The following is a 17297-nucleotide window of genomic DNA, read 5'->3' on the forward strand; positions in this document are numbered from 1 at the left end:
TGGTCTGGTCCAGTTCTTGAGGGCCGGTGGGTCTGGTGTGTAGAGGCCATTGAAGGTGCAGTTGCAGGTGAACGGTCCATGGGTGGTCCTCGGTGAAGCGTGGTGACTGATGTAGAGGGTGCTGGTGTCATAGGGATCGAAGGTCCAAGGGCCATGGTCCGTGGCGCTGGGTGCGGTGCAGTCAAAGAGGTGCAAACTGGCTTGAAGGTTTGAAGGGCCATGGTCCGTGGCACAGTGGTGCGGTCGCCAATAAGTCGTGAGACTGGGAGGGCTGGACAGCTGGGAGGTGGGGAAGCGGGAATTGGTGCTGGAGGGGTCCAGGGCTGCGGGGACTAGCAGCGGCACAGACACCGTGAGGGAAAGATGCACGAGTGGTAAAGTGCAGAAATGCAGAAAGTGAAAGAGTGACCGAAGAGCAGTAAAACCAGAAAAGATGAAAGGAGGAATAAAGAGATCTGAGGAGAAAAGATAGAAAACAGAGTGCAGAGCAGAGATGCTCCCTACTGGATCACCAGGGATGAGGCGCAGGTGGGTGCCTGCGGGTGGAGGAGGAATTTGAACTTGCAGACCTGCAAGGGTCAGGGCAGCAGCTACCAGGCAAAGCTGAGCTGGCAGGGAAGCAGTTCACTGATAAGGTCAGTAAGATTGCTCATGCAACCCCTCCCAGACCACACCGTCGCATGCACCTTCTCAGAAACCCGTTCGCAGACCCTTGCCGCGCCCCGCGCGCAGAACATCACCGCGTTCCGCTCACAGACCCTCACCATGTCCTGCTCACAGACGCACACAGCCACTGATGCGCCCACTCTCAGACCCAGACAGGTGCTCACACACCCACTAACAAAGCCTATAGGTTACAGTCATCAAAAAAAAAATTTTAAAACCTTAATTTACTGAAAAACCAAAGTTTAAAGGTACGTTATAGTTGGGAAATAGATTTTTTTTAAAACATAGAAATTCACTGAAAAAGAAAGGGTTACAGGATGTTTTAGTTATACTAACATTTCACTTGTACAAAACCAGAGAAATTCAGCGGTTATAGTTGAGCTAACTATAACTTATGCCCCCACAATGCATTGCTTATGACCTTACATATTACATCACTCATGACCTGGTCAGTGATGTCACTGGTGACATCATCCATAGAACCACTCTGACACCCACTCACGCCCCGACAGAACCTCATATACCCACTGCCACACAACCCCCTCACATACCCATACCAGTACACTCGCAACCAATCATTCATCCATCCATAGAGCCACTCACTCATACAGCCACTCACACCTACTAACTCACCCATACAGCCACTCACGCACGCATAGAGCCACCCACAGATCCAGTCATGCATATTCTCCTCCTCTCCGTCACTGACCATGTCATGAGTGATGTAATATGTGAGGTTATAAGCAGTGTATTGTGGGGGCGCAAGTTCTAGTTAACTCTGGTAACTATAGCTGCTGAACTTCTCGGGTTTTGTATTAGTGAAATGTGAGCCGAACTAGAACACCCCTGTAATCTTTGGTTTCTTTTCTTCAGTGAAAACAAATAAAATATATATATATATATATATATATATATATATATATATATATATATATATATATATATATATATTTATATATATATATTTATTTATTTATTACCTACTGGCAGTCGCCAGTAGGTAGTTATAGTTGGGGCCTATTTTCCATAGGAAATCCGCAACATTCTATTTGGAATAACGTTGGCGCCGATTGACGAATCTTCACAAAATTTTCCAAACTTTTGGCCAGCTCAGGTCCGCTCCTATCCTGAAAATGACGGTGATTCGTCAAGAGGGGGCGGAGAAAAAAGGGGGGTCCCAAAACGCGTTTTCTCCATGCATTTTCCCATAGGACAGCCCGAACTGCTGAACAGAATTACACCAAATTTGGCAAAGAGGTAGTCCTCAGTTCAGACTCGTGCCTTTTGCTTAAATGGTGTAAATCCGTTCAGTAGTTCCTGAGAAAATTAGAGTTAAAAAGATAGATATATCTGGGCGGAGCCTAACCACACATCTCATCGTGAGATCTGATTGGCTGTCAGTACTTAATCTAAGAAGTGTTGGCAGCCATCTTGGGACCAATATACATGTTAGCATTGCAGTTAATAGAAAGTTTTAAGACATTTGTTGATGGTACCATACTCATTTTAGGAATTGTGGTGTGTTCTAAGGTGATTTTACCATGTGAAAAAGCCTTCTGCTGTGATATCGTGAATCATGTTTGAGAGAGAACTATTTTCTCATGCTTTTCCCACAGAGGTTTGGAAGGTGATCTATAAGCTAAACTGAGAGCATATTTTCTGTAAAATCACATTATCTTTCTCAGTCATGTGAGAATGAAGTCTGAAATTCTCAGTAAAACATGTACATCCAACAAGGGCAGAGACTGTCAGTTGATTCCTTTGTGTTCTACTGCAGCTTCCCAGAGTAATCTAAAGAACAACTAGAGCGCTAACAGTCCTACTTATGACAAACGTATTGCAGACCTGAAGCCATCTTGATTAAAATAAAGTGGTAACTCTTAAAACATTTAATTTAAAAAGGAACAAAATGAGGGGGTTCATTTTGCCGTATAAAGTATGATTAGTGCTGCAGAAAGAAAAAGTAGGTCACATTTTGAGTGACTTCTCAAATCCTCTTCTATTTCATTAAAAATGTCTGACATGCAGACTGAAACATGCACTTCTCTTCCAGGGGATCCTCATCAATAGTCATAAGCACTGAATATTCCCGCCCATGTGCGGGGACCCCGGAAATATTAAAAATTATATATGAAAAACACATATATATATACAGCTCTGTATAAAACTATATTATTTTTTCCAAACCAATGCAGCCCCCATACAAGGCTAGACAATGTAGATCTAATATGCAAATAAACACTATAGGTATACAAATGCACATAAATCTTTTTTTTCTTTTTTTTTTTTTTTTTAATGAGGTAAAACTCATGAGAAAGAAAAGAAAAACACTGTGCAACACACAGATCAAGAAACATTGTTAGCCTGCAGGCTGCATTGCAATACAATACCATAGAGACTGAAAAGCCTTGTACAGGTAAAAACTGGCACCGTGCCTTTAAGGCTGCTCTGATTCCAATATCCCATCATGCCTCAGGGATGACAGTTAGGTCAGTTGTTCTTTCCTGCTCCTTCTGTCAGGACCCTGGAATTAAGCTCTCTTCATTTTTTACTTTCTAGTCAAGAATGTGCCAGTTTTTGTTGATTTTTTTTTTTTTTTGTTTCATCTTATTATACTCCTGTTTGGTGAAGCTTTTACTGTTTTTTCTGACAGATTTTCTAAACTTTTTTCTGTCAGAAAATGCCTTCCTTGTTCATGCCCTGTCCATCCTGTGGCAAAAAGGCTTCTTCGTCTACCTGACACACATTCTTCTGCTTCCTGTCGCCATTGTAAGAACCTTTCTAAGAGGACTTTAAAGGAAAGAGAAAGGCTTTCTGGCCTTTCTGAGAAGCGGTCAACGTCGAAGCAGTTGATTCCTGTGTGTTCTCCATCAGCGTCGAAGACTCGAGCGGCGGGATCGTCGTTGAGAGGTGAGGAGACCAGGGAGAGTCACGCTTCCAAGAAAAGAAAATCAACGTCGATGCAAGATCCGGCGGCGAAACGAAGATGTTCGTCGTCGAATACTTCGCCGTCGAAGAAGCATCGCTCGGCGTTGAAGGAGAAGCATCGCCGCTCGGCATCGAAGTCAACATATAGGCAAAAGTTGACGTCGAGGGAACGGTACAGACGGTCGCCGTCGAAATCTACAGCGACGTCGAGAAGATTGTCGTCAAAAGAACACACGCGATCGCCGTTGGAGACCTCATCGACGTCGAGAGTTAGATCGCCGTCGAGGGAAAGGCGTAGGCGCTTGTCGTCTAAGTCATTAAGGATGTCGAAGCGGAGATCGCCGTCGGATCGTGGATCGACGTCGAGGCGGACGCCTCCGTCGGGATCGATGTCGAGGCAGGCGCCTCCGTCGTCGAAGGTTTCCATGACGTCGACGAGGATACTGACGTCGAGGCAAAGTTCCCTGTCGGGTTCTAGGCCTCCGTCCAGGTGAAGCCCTCCGTCGACGACAAGGCTCTCGACGTCGAGGCATGACTCCTCGCCGGTTGTCCACTCGGCGTCGAAGTCCAGATCTCCGGCGATAGGCTTATCGCCGTCGAGACAGCCCACCGTTGTAGGGCTTCAGGAGAAGAGGTCAGCGTCGAGACGGAAGTCTCCGCTTAGAGAGAGATATATACCGGATGTGACATCGGAGCAGGGTTCAGCCTCTAGGTCTCCACCTATTTCCATTTCACCATCGGCCTCAGCAGGATCAGGATCTCCACTATCTCCTTCAAGATCCAGATCTCCAGAAGTCATAAATTCTTCTCCAGCTCCTCTTTCCCCAGTAGACGATCCTCGTCCAAGTCCTCAATTGAGAGCGTCACCGACACTCCAAAGGCAGGAAGAGGGACAGCCTCCGAGACAAAGTCCTACCAGAGTGCCACCTCAGTCCATACCACCACATATGCCTGCCATGGCACATGCAGTAAGCATTTCCTTGGCCAGATTAAGGAACCTTGTCCAGCCTGGGAGACCAGCAAGTTCCCATTCTCGGGAAAGAGAGCATGAACGGCTTTCTCGTTCACGTTCGCCCAGGAGAAGGTCGAGATCCACCTCTCGCAGGAGAGTCGGTGCGATCTGAGAGACGAAGGCGTAGATCTCCTACATCCTCTTAATCAAGTCGTTCTTCCAAAAGAGATTACTCTCCCACACTGACAGATGCGCCTCCATCTCGAGTTTCTCCAGTGGATGACATCAGCACTTTTCAAGACATTTTGTGCAGGGGAGCGGCAAAGTTGAACATTCCGATGCCTGTTCAGGAAACCACTTCCTCAGTCATCTTTGAGACACTTCATGAAAGAACGGCGACTCGTCCACTGTTGCCTCTGGTTCCTGGCTTTCTTAAACCAGTGATGGACGTCTTCCTCACGCCCGCTACCATCAAGTCGGCTCTGGCGCGAATCCTTAAGAAATATCGTCCGACTCTGGAGGATCCTCTGTTTCTCAAGGCGGACCCTCCACCTGACTCTGTGATCACGGCGGCCGCTAGGAAGACCCACTCAGTGGCATTGTCGTCTACAGTCCCTCCGGACAAGGAGAGCAAGACGCAAGACTCTTGGTGTAGAAGAGCATGCGGATCGGCCGCTTCCAGTTTAAAAGTTGCCAGTGCAGGGACTCAAGAAGGTTTACCCCCCAATAAGGCCTCCCTCGCCTCCTTGGGAGTTGAACCTGGTCCTCTCGAAGCTTATGAGTCCTCCTTTCGAGCCCATACATAAGGCTACTTTACAGCACCTTACGTGGAAAGCAGCCTTCTTGGTAGCTATTGCCTCTGCACGTAGGGTGAGTGAAATTCAGGCCCTTTGCTCGAAAGAACCCTACACGGTTTTTCACCTTAATAGAGTGGTTATGAGGCCTCGCTCATCTTTTTTACCCAAAGTAGTGTTCGATTTTCATGTAAATCAGAATCTCGCTACCAACATTCTTTCGCAACCCTTCCTCGCCAGCTGAGAGGGCGTTGCATTCTTTGGATATTAAGCGAGCTCTCAAATTCTACCTAGATAGAACTAAGGCTATCAGAAAGTCTGACCAATTGTTTGTAAACTATGGTGCTGTCCGTACAGGTTTTGCAGCATCTAAACGTTCTATTGCCAGATGGATTGTGTCAAGCATTAAATTGGCTTACCAACTAGCTCAAAAACCGTTGTGGCCTCTACCTAAGGCACATTCCACAAGGGGAAAAGCGGCTACTACTGCGTTTCTCAATTATGTCCCACTCTCCGAGATCTGTAAAGCAGCTACTTGGAGATCTGTCCATACATTCACCAGACATTATTGTCTGGACTCGGACACCAGAGCAGACACTCAAGTAGGGCAAGCCTCCTTGAGGAATCTGTTTATCAACTGACTATCTCGGTTGTTGTCTTCAATGTTTAGTGCAGTTCTCATTTGCCTGCAGGTGGAGGGTGGGCGTGCTATTCTATTCAGTGCTTATGACTATTGATGAGGATCCCCTGGAAGAGAAGGATAAGTTACTTACCTGTATTCCTAGTTCTCTTCCAGGGGTATCCTCATCAAAGTCATAAGCAACCCACCCGCCTCCCCAGGCAAATGAGACAATTGTATTATAAATATGCAAGAAGTATATCTTTGTGTTTTAGACCTGCGGGTCCCGCAAAGAACAACTGACCTAACGGTCACCCCTGAGGCATGATGGGATATTGGAATCAGAGCTGCCTTAAAGGCACGGTGCCAGTTTTTACCTGTACAAGGCTTTTCAGTCTCTATGGTATTGTATTGCAATGCAGCCTGCAGGCTAACAATGTTTCTTGATCTGTGTGTTGCACAGTGTTTTTCTTTTCTTTCTCATGAGTTTTACCTCATTAAAAAGAAAAAAAGAAAAGATTTAGGTGTATTTATATACCTATAGTGTTTATTTGCATATTATATCTACATTGTCTAGCCTTATATGGGGGGCTGCATTGGTTTGGAAAAAATAATATGTTTATACATATACAGAGCTGTGTAGATATGTCTTTTTCATATATAATTTGTATTATTTCCGGGGTCCACGCACATGGGTGGGAATATTCAGTGCTTATCACTTTGATGAGGATACCCCTGGAAGAGAACTAGGATTACAGGTAAGTAACTTATCCTTTCAATACCAGCAGCAGACTTCCCTGGTGAGCAGTAGCTTTACTACAGTGATCTAATAAGCAACTAGAGTGCTAACATTCTGAACTTATGGCAAATGTGTGACACATCTGAATGCCTTATTGATGGAATCCAAGTAAAAAACTGAAAGTATTTCCTACTGAGGAGACTGTAGTAAATGAGGAAATTAGGAAACTTCATAACAAATAAGTCTCCCAAAATGGCCACCAGAGACAAAAGAGCCCAAATGTTGTAAAAATATCACCCAGATGTAGCCCAAGTATAGCCCAATGACAGAATGTCCCAGAGTGTTCTTAAAAACAACTAGAGCGCTTACTGTCTTCATTATGACAAAAGTTTGGCACACCTGAAGCCATCTTGATTGGAATAAACTGGTAACACTTAAAACATGTAATTTACAAAGGAACAAAATGAGGGGGTTAATTTTGCCATAGAAATGAAGATTAGTGCTGCAGAACGAAAAATTGGGGCACATTTTGACTTCTCAAATCCTTTTATATTTCATAAAAAAATTCTGACATGCAGACTGAAACATGCACTTTGAATACCAGCAGCAGACTTCCCTGGTGAGCAGTAGCTTTACTACAGTGATCTAATGAGCAACTAGAGTGCTAACATTCAGAATTTATGGCAAATGTGTGACACATCTGAATGTCTTCTTGATGGAACCAAAGTAAAAAACTGAAAGTATTTCCTACTGAGGAGACTGCAGTAAATGAGGAAATTAGGAAACTTCATAACAAATAAATCTCCCAAGATGGCCACCAGAGACAAAAGAGCCCAAATGCAGCACAAATATTACCCAGATGTAGCCCACATGTGGCCCAATGACAGAAGTGTGCAAAACACTTATTTTTTGTGTATTTGCAGTTTTTTACAGTGCAGACTTGTCAGGTATTGGAGTGCTTTACATGAGCATTGGTTACATCACACAAGATCAAATTCATTTTGGTTGTAGACATGGGGAGATTAAGTGATTTGACCAGAATCACAGAATGTTGAACTGAAGCAGGAACTCCAACCTGGTTCCCCAGTTTCAAAGTCTGCAGCTCTGGAAGTAACACCACATCCTATATCCTAAGTGCAACATTTAATCAAGTGGTCAACTGGATAAAAAAACAAAGATTACAAATAATTTAAAAGTTCTTTGTCGCTATTTGAAAACTCAGAAAATATGTCCTCATTTTAGTTTTTTAGAGCACTAACCATAATTTTGATGCAAATAAGACCCTCTCATATATGTAATTTCTAAAGCAAATACTCTAGGTATTACAGTTTTGATTACATCAAGATGACGTCAGGCGTTCCACACTTTTGTAATAAATATAGAATGTTAGCAATCTAGTTGTTTATTGGGATACTGTTGAGAGGCAGAGGCCAGGGGCACGGACTCTGAAAATTGAAGGCAGGTAGGAGAGTGCAGAGGCAACAATTTGACCAAACTGGGCAGGGAGGAAGGGCAGTGGCAGCACAACAGACTATGCAGGGCAGTGGAAAGGGGGGCAGGGGCAACAAACCAACAATACAGGACTGGCAAGAGAGGCTGTGGCAATATAATAGACAATTGTGGGCAGAAGGAAGAGTTAGCACAACCATACATGCCAACAGACCCGTTTCAGCCAGGAAACGTCCAATGTTTTTAATCCCAAATAGGCATTATTTGATCTGTCTCCTGTCTACAATCTCCTCTTTTACAATGCACCTCAAAGGGGAAAATCAATACCCCAGTTTTTTTTCAAAATCTCCCTCTTACCAAGTTCAAAATGTTCGCAAGTATGGTACATTGGATCATGGTAGGCATGAGGAATTGGGGTAGGGACATGGACTCGGATAACAGAGGACAGGAGGGACATGGAGAGGTGCACCAAACTGACCCTACAGGGCAGGCATCAGGGTTTGCAGCAGCACAATACACCACACAGGGCAATAGGGACGGGAGTGCATCACACAAATCCATAGAAAGCAATAGGGAGGGGACAGGACCATGCACATGGACAACAGAGAACAGAGGGGAAAGAGGCAATGGTAGCTAGCTGACCATAATGGACAGACAGGAGAGAAAGCTGCAGCATAACAGACCATAAAGGGCAGGAGGGACGGATCAGGGGCATTACAATGGAACAGACAAGCCAGGAGGAAGGGAATAGGGGTCTGCACATGGAAACAGAGGGCTGGGGTCAAGGGGGCAGGGCAGGAACAGCTAGATGACCATGGAGGTCTGGCAGGATGGGCACTAGAAACAAGACACACCATGGAGAGCAACAGTGAGACTATGATGGCATGCACACAGACCATGGAGGGAAGGTGGGAGGGGGACAGGGGCAGCTAGCTGACCACACAGGGAAGGTGGGAGGAGCCATGGCAGCACAGAAGACCATGCATGGCAAGCGGGAGGGTTAGTGGCAGCACAATGGCTATGATGGGCAAGAAGGAGGGTGCAGGGGCATGCACAAAGGACCATGGAGGATAGAAGGGAGGGTCAGGACCTGGGCACAGACAAAGTTCAGGGGGAAGGGGCCTCACAACCGACCGCGCGGGGCAGGCAGGAGGAGCAGTTGCAGCACAACAGACCAGGGAGGGCAGAAGGGTGTGGCAGTAAAATGGAGCATGGAGGACAGGAGGAAAGGGATAGGGGGGCATGGCATGTGGACAGGCAGGGTGGAGGTGGCAGGGATAGGTTACAGTCATCTGACCATGCTAGGCAGGTGGGAGGGGAGTGGCAGCTCAACAGAACACTCAGAGTAGATAGGAGTGGCAGGTCCATGGAACATGGTGGGCAAAAAGGATTGAGCAGGGGCATGCACAAAGACATCGGAGAGCAGGGGAAAGGAGAATAGGGGCAGCAAGCTAAGCACAGAGGCTAAGCAGGAGGTCAATGATGAGCCATAGAATTGGGCAATGGCGGGCAGGAGGAGTGGACTGGTACATCATGCTAAATGGAGGGGAGTGGCAGCACATCAGACCATGCATGGCAGGAGGGAGGAGGCTAGTCCATGGATTCAGACAACAGAGGATAGGGATGAGGTGGATGGGGCATCAAGCTAACTGTTCAGAGAAGGTGGTTATTAGGAACTTTATTGTTTTTAAAATGTGTGTCTGTGCGAACTACTTAAAATATAAACAAGTATGCAGCATAATCTCACTTTTATTCAGGAAGAAGAGGACGTTTGTGACTGTGACTCCGGGCTCACTTGGCAGAAACACCCCCTGACCCTCCACTCCCCATCGCAAAATGTAATGCCCCTGAAAAGGGTAGGTGGACGCAGTGTTATATAGAACATAGTCCTGAGAGCACGATTGAAAATGAAAACTAGATATAGTATATGATATAAACTATGCACCAAAAAGTGTGATATAAGATGAACCGGGGCGTGTAATATAATATGCAATACATTGTGCGCAATGACTGATTCATTGGAGAGTTTGAGATAGCACAGGCACTAGCGCGTGCTATGCGATATGTGCCTTGGAGTGTAATATGCACAGGGCAGTGTTGTGTAACCTAACTATTCTCTAAAGTTGTAATATAAAATATGTGCTGGGGAGTGTAACGTTGCATATGCACTGTGACAAAGATATGGATCCCAGATTGTAATATGTATGGCATAGCGCTGTGCATTATAACATAGGCATCGAGGAAAGCACGCTAGATGGGGCAATATAACCCGTGCAAAGGCAAGTGTGGCATGACATATTCACAGGGTGGTGTTACAGTGCACATGGGCTAGAGAGTGTCCTAGCATACGCACTAGCTGGTGGAATACAACACAGAGGTGTGTGGTATTCAGCAGGCACTGGTGGGTGTAACACAGCATTGGGCTCAGCCAGGAGCACGCTGTGACTCTCAAGTGAGGTTCGTCTCCTTTCCAGAGAGTAAAATGAAAAGTATTACACATCCGGCGGTGGATGTGTGTTTTATCAACCGTGAGGGGTGTTTCTTGCATAGTTTGGTTGAATTTTTGTCGAATCCCCTTTGAATAGCTTGGTGTGCGTGTGTATTAAATGTGCCCGTCAATAGCTACCCATGTTTGTATAAATAAACGACAAGGGTGTCTACTTGGAGAGTACCCACCGGCGGGGGCGCCGGGATTAGGCATGGTAGGGCGTCAGACACGTCAGAGCTTCACTAGCGGTGTAAATACATTCCACGTGGATTCATTGTATGCCTTTTAATGAATATCACGCAAATCGTCATGGTGATAGGTACATACGGTTTTTCCAGCATGTCCTAGGTGTTTCTATAAATATATATTTTTTAAAAATAAGTGGCCTGAGGAGTGGGGCAACGCAGCCCCCCTCCCAAAGAATAAAAAAAAAAAAGGCCATGACCCGGGGGTGAGGTCCCCGGGGCCGATTAAGGCCTTGGGACAGGGGCCACGCAGCCCCCTTCCAAATTAGTTTTTTCAACAAAAAAAATTTGGGTAAAGGCCCTGGGGGATGGGGTCCCCAGGGCCAATAAGTTAGAAAAATAAGGGGGGCCACACAGCCCTCCTTCTTAAAAAAGTAAAATAAATAAAAGACCGGCATCACGCCAAAGGCCACGCCCCTCCTTGCAGCACTCTGCAAACACGCCCCCTGGCCAGTTGTACGTTGGGGTATTAATTCCCCTTCAATACCGAGGGTCCCTGATGGCCAACTAGCCCAACAGGTATCTCCAGTATGCGCCAGGGAGCTGCGTTGCCGACAGGTGTTCTGAGGCCACGCCCCTTTTTACACTTCTATGCAACACAGCTCTGTGACGCTTACTGGAGGTACCTAGTTGGCTAGTTTGACCCTAGGGACCCTTAGGATTCAAGGGGACTTAATCTCTCAACTTAGAACGGCCACAGGGTGCGTTTACACAGTGGTGAAGGGAGGGGACGGGGCCTGAGTTAACGTGTGCAAACACGCCCTGTGGTGCGTTTTAAGTTGGGGAAATAATCCCTTTCAATCCTGAGGTACCCTGGGGGCAAACTAGCCCACCAGGTGCTTCCAGTAAGCGCCACTGCTCTGCGTTGCAGAGAGGTGGTCCTGGCCGTGCCACTTCTTACACCTCTCTGCAACGCAGCTCTGTGGCGCTTACTGGAGGTACCTAGTGGTCTAGTTGGACCCTAGGGACGCTCAGGATTCAAGGGGACTTAATCTCTCAACTTAGAATGGCCACAGGGTGTGTTTACACCGTGGGGAAGGGAGGGGACGGGCCTGAGGTGACGTGTGCAAACACGCCCTGTGGCGCGTTTTAAGAGGTAGTTTTAATCCCCTGCCCTATTATATACTAGGGGCTTACAGAGGAGGTCATGCTAATCACAGGGGGGGCCCAATGCATAGTGTTACCTAGTGTATGTAGGTGTTTTCACTTTATTCTGAGTGTCTTTTAACCCAGCACTGGTTCTAGGACTGGTTAGTCACTCAGTTACCACCAGTATCCGTCTGAAAAAGTTGAGGGTACAGGATGATTTTGCAACAAGGCTTCTTTCTGCTCTTCTGTTTGTTCTTTCTGCATGTTATCCTTCTTCCTGCACTTTTCTTCTTCTTTGAGGACTTCTGTTGCTTCTTTCTGCATTTCTTTTTTTTCATTCTGAGCGTTTTTTCTTCTTTCTTCACATTTCCTATCTCTGTAGGCATAGTTAGAAATTTTTGAAATTCACTGAAAAAACCATAGGTTTCGGGCACGTTATAGTTAGGAATTAGCATTTAAAAAACCTTAAAAATTCACTGAAAAAACCATAGGTTTCAGGGGCGTTATGCTTGACTTTTCACTCGTACAAAACCATTGAAATGCCCCCGTTGTAGTTAATTCAGCTAACTATAACTCGCGCGCCCGCAATGCACTGGTGATAACGTCACATATTACATATCTCATGACATGGTCCGTGACATCACTAATGACATCAGTGATGACATCTCAAATGACATCACTGATGACATCATCCATGTGATAGAGTGGCAGACCTCCTCTTCCCCCACATTCAAAAATAGAAACTAAAATTTTCAAAACAATGGACATACCAATACCAGTTACAACAACCTATTCAGTAATTCTAAGATCCACATACACATTCACTCATTCACCAACAGTCCTATACAGTCACTCATACATGTACTCACTCATCCTATGTACTCATACACCTATACATCCTGTTACAACGCCACTCGTCCATAGAGTTACTCACACACATAGTCACTCATGCTAATAAAGAATCAAACATCCATTTACTTGCATATACAGTTATACACACACCACCACACTTACTTCTACAGAAACTTACACCTACTTAGTCTTTTAAACAATCACTTATAGAAACACCTACTTATTCATACAGGAACTCTTCCAATCTATCACTCTCACATATACTCACTTATATACACCAATAGTCACATATACTAGTTTAAAACATATGTAGTTTCTCATAAATACACTATTGAGACAGTCATTCACTCACTAACACACCCATGCACACACTCGTCCACCCATACAGTCCTGCACATATGCTGTCTTCAACACATACAAACAGTGAGTCACTCATTCATGCACCTATGCACTACGTAATACCCCCCACCGAACCATACAGACACTCAGACACTCATACTGATACTCAAAAGACCAACTAATAACCTATATAGACACTCATGTAGCTACTCACCAACCCATGCAGCCACTTGTACACAAAGTGAGAGACTGATACAGATATTTACATATTTAAACATTACTCACTAAGCCATGTATTCACTAAGATACACTTAATCAGTCAGTTATACAGTCAATTTTTCTAAAAAAAAAATCATCCATTTAGGCACTTATATACCCATTTATTCTTCCATCGACCTTGAGATATACATGTAATTTTCAGAAAAACACACATTCACTGGATGTCATCAGTGATGTAATATGTGACGTCATCAGCAGTGCATTGCGGGCACGCGAGTTATAGTTAGCTGAACTAACTCTAACGGGGGAATTTCAATGGTTTTGTACGAGTGAAAAGTCCAGCTAACTATAACGCCCCTGAAACCTATGGTTTTTCAGTGAATATATATATGTATATACATGTACATGGCGACGACAGAGGAATAAAAAGATCTTTTGCACTTACTACTTGGGTCCGTGTCCATCTCTCAGGAGAACCGTTTTTTCCAGTTGGCGGAGGAATGCTTACGATATATATATGTATGTATGTGTATACATATATAATGGGTTTTTACCTGCAATATACTTACATTTTTGTTGTAAAGTTATGCGTGGTAAAGGCATATTCATATTAAACACTTGCATGGTAAGGCATGCCTGGTAAAGGCATATGCGTGCTAACTGATGTGTTGTTCTGTCATACACCTGTACTATACATCTGGCACGCTGTGTTGTGGACATTAGAGCATGCATTCATCAAGTACTACTCCCTTGATTGGTCTGATGTAAAGGGTATTTTGCCTATTCGGTTGTGCATTTCACAGACCTTCCACTTTAGGGAGGTACTGCTATTAACTCCTTTTAACATCCAAGAATGTCCCAATTTCAAGATCTGCACTTTGGTACCAGCGATTCTGTTGTGTTCCACGTTCGAGGGCACAGCAAGATTAAAGCAAGAAACTGATGCTGCCGTGCAGGGGTGGAGCTGAGAAAGTAAGAAACTGATGCCGCCGTGCAGGGGTGGAGCTGAGATGCAGCTCCTCTCTCACTTTTGGAGCAGAAAACGATACATGGATACACATTGCGCCACCTAGCAGTGCACAGGGACACTATTCTGAAACGTTTCTGATCCAGTCAGGCACCTGTGAAGGGGAGAGAGGAGAGGAATCTGCCGTTAGTGTCCTCCAGAAAGAGGATTACCAAATTTACAGAGGACTGTAGACCCTGTATTTACAAGCACCATTGAAATAGTATTGCTGTAGACTGTGTTGTGAGAAAATATAGCTGCTAGTTCCTGAATGCTATCAATACATTTGCACTAAAATCTCAGTACTACTGTATTAATATTCATTCTATGTGCAGTATTTTTCTGTGAATTAAAGTACTTTTGTTTTATTTATAAAAGTTAAACCACTGACTGGACACTAATGTATTGCGGAGGTATTTTTTTTGTTGCTATGTTATGAGTTTCTAGCTCACGCTACCTTGCTGTACTGTGAGTCAAGTGCTAAACTGGAGTATGTGGTAATTAAGTTTGGGCTGCAGTTGTACAGTGTCCCCCGTACACCACTGGTATACTAACCAAGCTGTCCAAGTTAGGGCCCAGTGAACTGATTGCCCTAGGGTACCTAAATTTGGTATTCCAACAAATGTCTATTTTAAATATTACTATTACTGTGCGAGATAGGTATTCCGATTTCCTCGTAGTTTGTGCACATCATATTTGTTAATCTATTACCATTGCATTTTAGGAGTGTTCACTCATAGCTACTGCATAAAAATATTTTCTGGATATTTGAGCTTTATTGTAATTTATTATTTGCAGGTTGCCATACAAGTCCTACTTTGGAGGTGTCTCAGCCCTGACACCTGAACAGTACATGAAGATGAATGGATTTCCGAACAACTACTGGGGTTGGGGAGGAGAGGATGATGACATTGCTGTAAGGTAAAGTAATAATCTTACCTTTGTGTTTAGAGAGCTATACTTGGTTTATTACATTTAAAAGTACATATCATGAGTGAGTAAAAACAAACTACAGTTCAGTCTTCCACATGGCATTGAAGGAAGACTTGGCTCAATAATACTGGCTACTTTAGCTATCCTTCCCGCAAGCACATCTTTTACAAACAGGCCACATACCTTGAAACAATAGCATATGTACCTCTCCCAAGGGCCTTGCTACTTTTAAGGGGTTAATTTAAAGCATCTACCTCACCCCCTCAGCATTAACATTACTCATCTTTTTACTTTGAAGAGTGCAAGTGTTTAAGTGCCCTAACAGATATGCAGTTTTCTTAATAATAAAGCTTAATTAAAAACTATTTTTGTAGGAGCCACACATGCACATCTTATCAGTATTCATCTAAAGAGTAGACTCTTGAATTATTCTTTTTTTAAGACATCAAGTGCCTACTTCAATTGTTATCTGGCAATCTACAATGGTGTGCTTGTGAGAAGGATTCAAGCCGTGCTGAAACTTCAATAAGCAAATGTTAGTCATGGACCTGCTCAAGGTATGCTTGGGTGAGATTCATCCCCATCCTGCTTTTGACGTTGAAGAAATCACCAAACATAATACGTTGGATCGTTGAAGGAAAGACAAAAAGATAATGAAACAAATGATGGAAAAACAAAGCGCTCCAAAAATTACAGAAAGTGACTGTGGATCACCGAAGAAAGGAACAGGTTAGCGCAAGCCATCATCCAGGTGGTTAAAGAATGCATGGAAGGGGTGAGGGAGCCACCTAGGGAAATAGAAAGCCTTCCTTCTAGATTCTGCCCCAAGTGCCACCGAAAGTTTACCCAAAAATACTACCACAAGATATGCAAACTTTGCCTGCCGGAGGAATTTGGCACAAACAGCTGTGAAGTGCATGCAGAGTTTCGACCAAAAAGAGTTTCGACCAAAAACCCTGAGAGTAAGGGAGAGGGAGAAGCATGAACACAAAACAACTATGCAGACGCAAAAGAAAGCGAGCTCCTCGGCCTGTTGAGCAAGATGGAGTACAACGTCTAAGGTAGAAGTTGCTCAATCAGAATGTTCCAATGTCTGGGTGGAAAAGATCAGCGAACAGCTAACAAACCCTGGTATGGGGAACCTCAAACACCAGTTGACGCCAAAAAACAATCTGGGGCCAAGCCGAATTCTTTGGACTTGAAGTCTCACAAGAATACCTCAGTGAAGACGCACTCTGCGGCTGAAGGGAGGTTAAAACCTAAAATAAAAAAACACAGATCCCAAAAGAGACACACTGATGGCGGTTCAAGAGTTGGAGAGGGCCAAAGAATGCTCGGAAGAACCTGACCCGGAGAAAAATAAGTTGATGCCTCTCAACACTGAAGAGCAAGCACCTGAAATTGAATTAAAGATCAGAAGGCACAAGGCTGACATGGCAGTGATCCTGCAGAAAAAGAATGGTTTTGAGGCTTTAATCAATCAGGGGAATTGTAAGCGCTCTACTCTCCCTTGAGGGTCTCAAGGCGCTGGGGGGGGGGGGAGGGAAGAACGCTGGGTTGCTGAGCCGAAGAGCCAGTTCTTGAGGGTCTTTGTGATTCAGGGAGGGGGCGCGTCTGAGGTCTGCCAGTAGCTCGTTCCATGTCTTTACTGCGATGTGGGAGCAGGATCTTCCGCCTGCTCTGGCTCTGTGGATGTGCTGGGTTTCGGCCAGTGCGAGCTTGGAGGAGCGGATGCTTCTTTTGGGTATGTGGAAGATGACTCTGCCATTGAGGTATTCGGGTCCGTTGTTGTGTAGGCATTTGTAGGCGTGGTGAGGATTTTGAAAGTGATTATTTTCTCTACGGGGAGCCAGTGGAGTCTTTGTAGATGTTGGCTGATGTGTTCTTGTCTTGGGATGCCAAGGATGAGTCTGGCTGCGGTGTTCTGTATGGTCTGAAGTTTGCGAAGTAGGGACTTGTTGATGCCGGCGTAGAGTGCG

General features: G+C 44.8%; 1 protein-coding gene across 5 annotated transcripts in view; it reads left to right on the plus strand.

Moving 5' to 3' along the window:
- The window catches only part of LOC146809277 (beta-1,4-galactosyltransferase 3-like), a 233667-nt gene that overhangs the window by 135602 nt on the left and 80768 nt on the right, over positions 1 to 17297 (plus strand). For all 5 annotated transcript variants that reach the window (XM_085616089.1, XM_085616092.1, XM_085616091.1 and 2 more), the window contains exon 5: positions 15184 to 15306. In XM_085616089.1, coding sequence (XP_085472215.1) covers positions 15184 to 15306 — 123 coding nt within the window. The remainder of the gene's footprint in view (positions 1 to 15183; positions 15307 to 17297) is intronic.

Source organism: Triturus cristatus, chromosome 7 (genome assembly GCF_964204655.1).
Source record: "Triturus cristatus chromosome 7, aTriCri1.1, whole genome shotgun sequence".
NCBI classification, from domain to species: domain Eukaryota; kingdom Metazoa; phylum Chordata; class Amphibia; order Caudata; family Salamandridae; genus Triturus; species Triturus cristatus.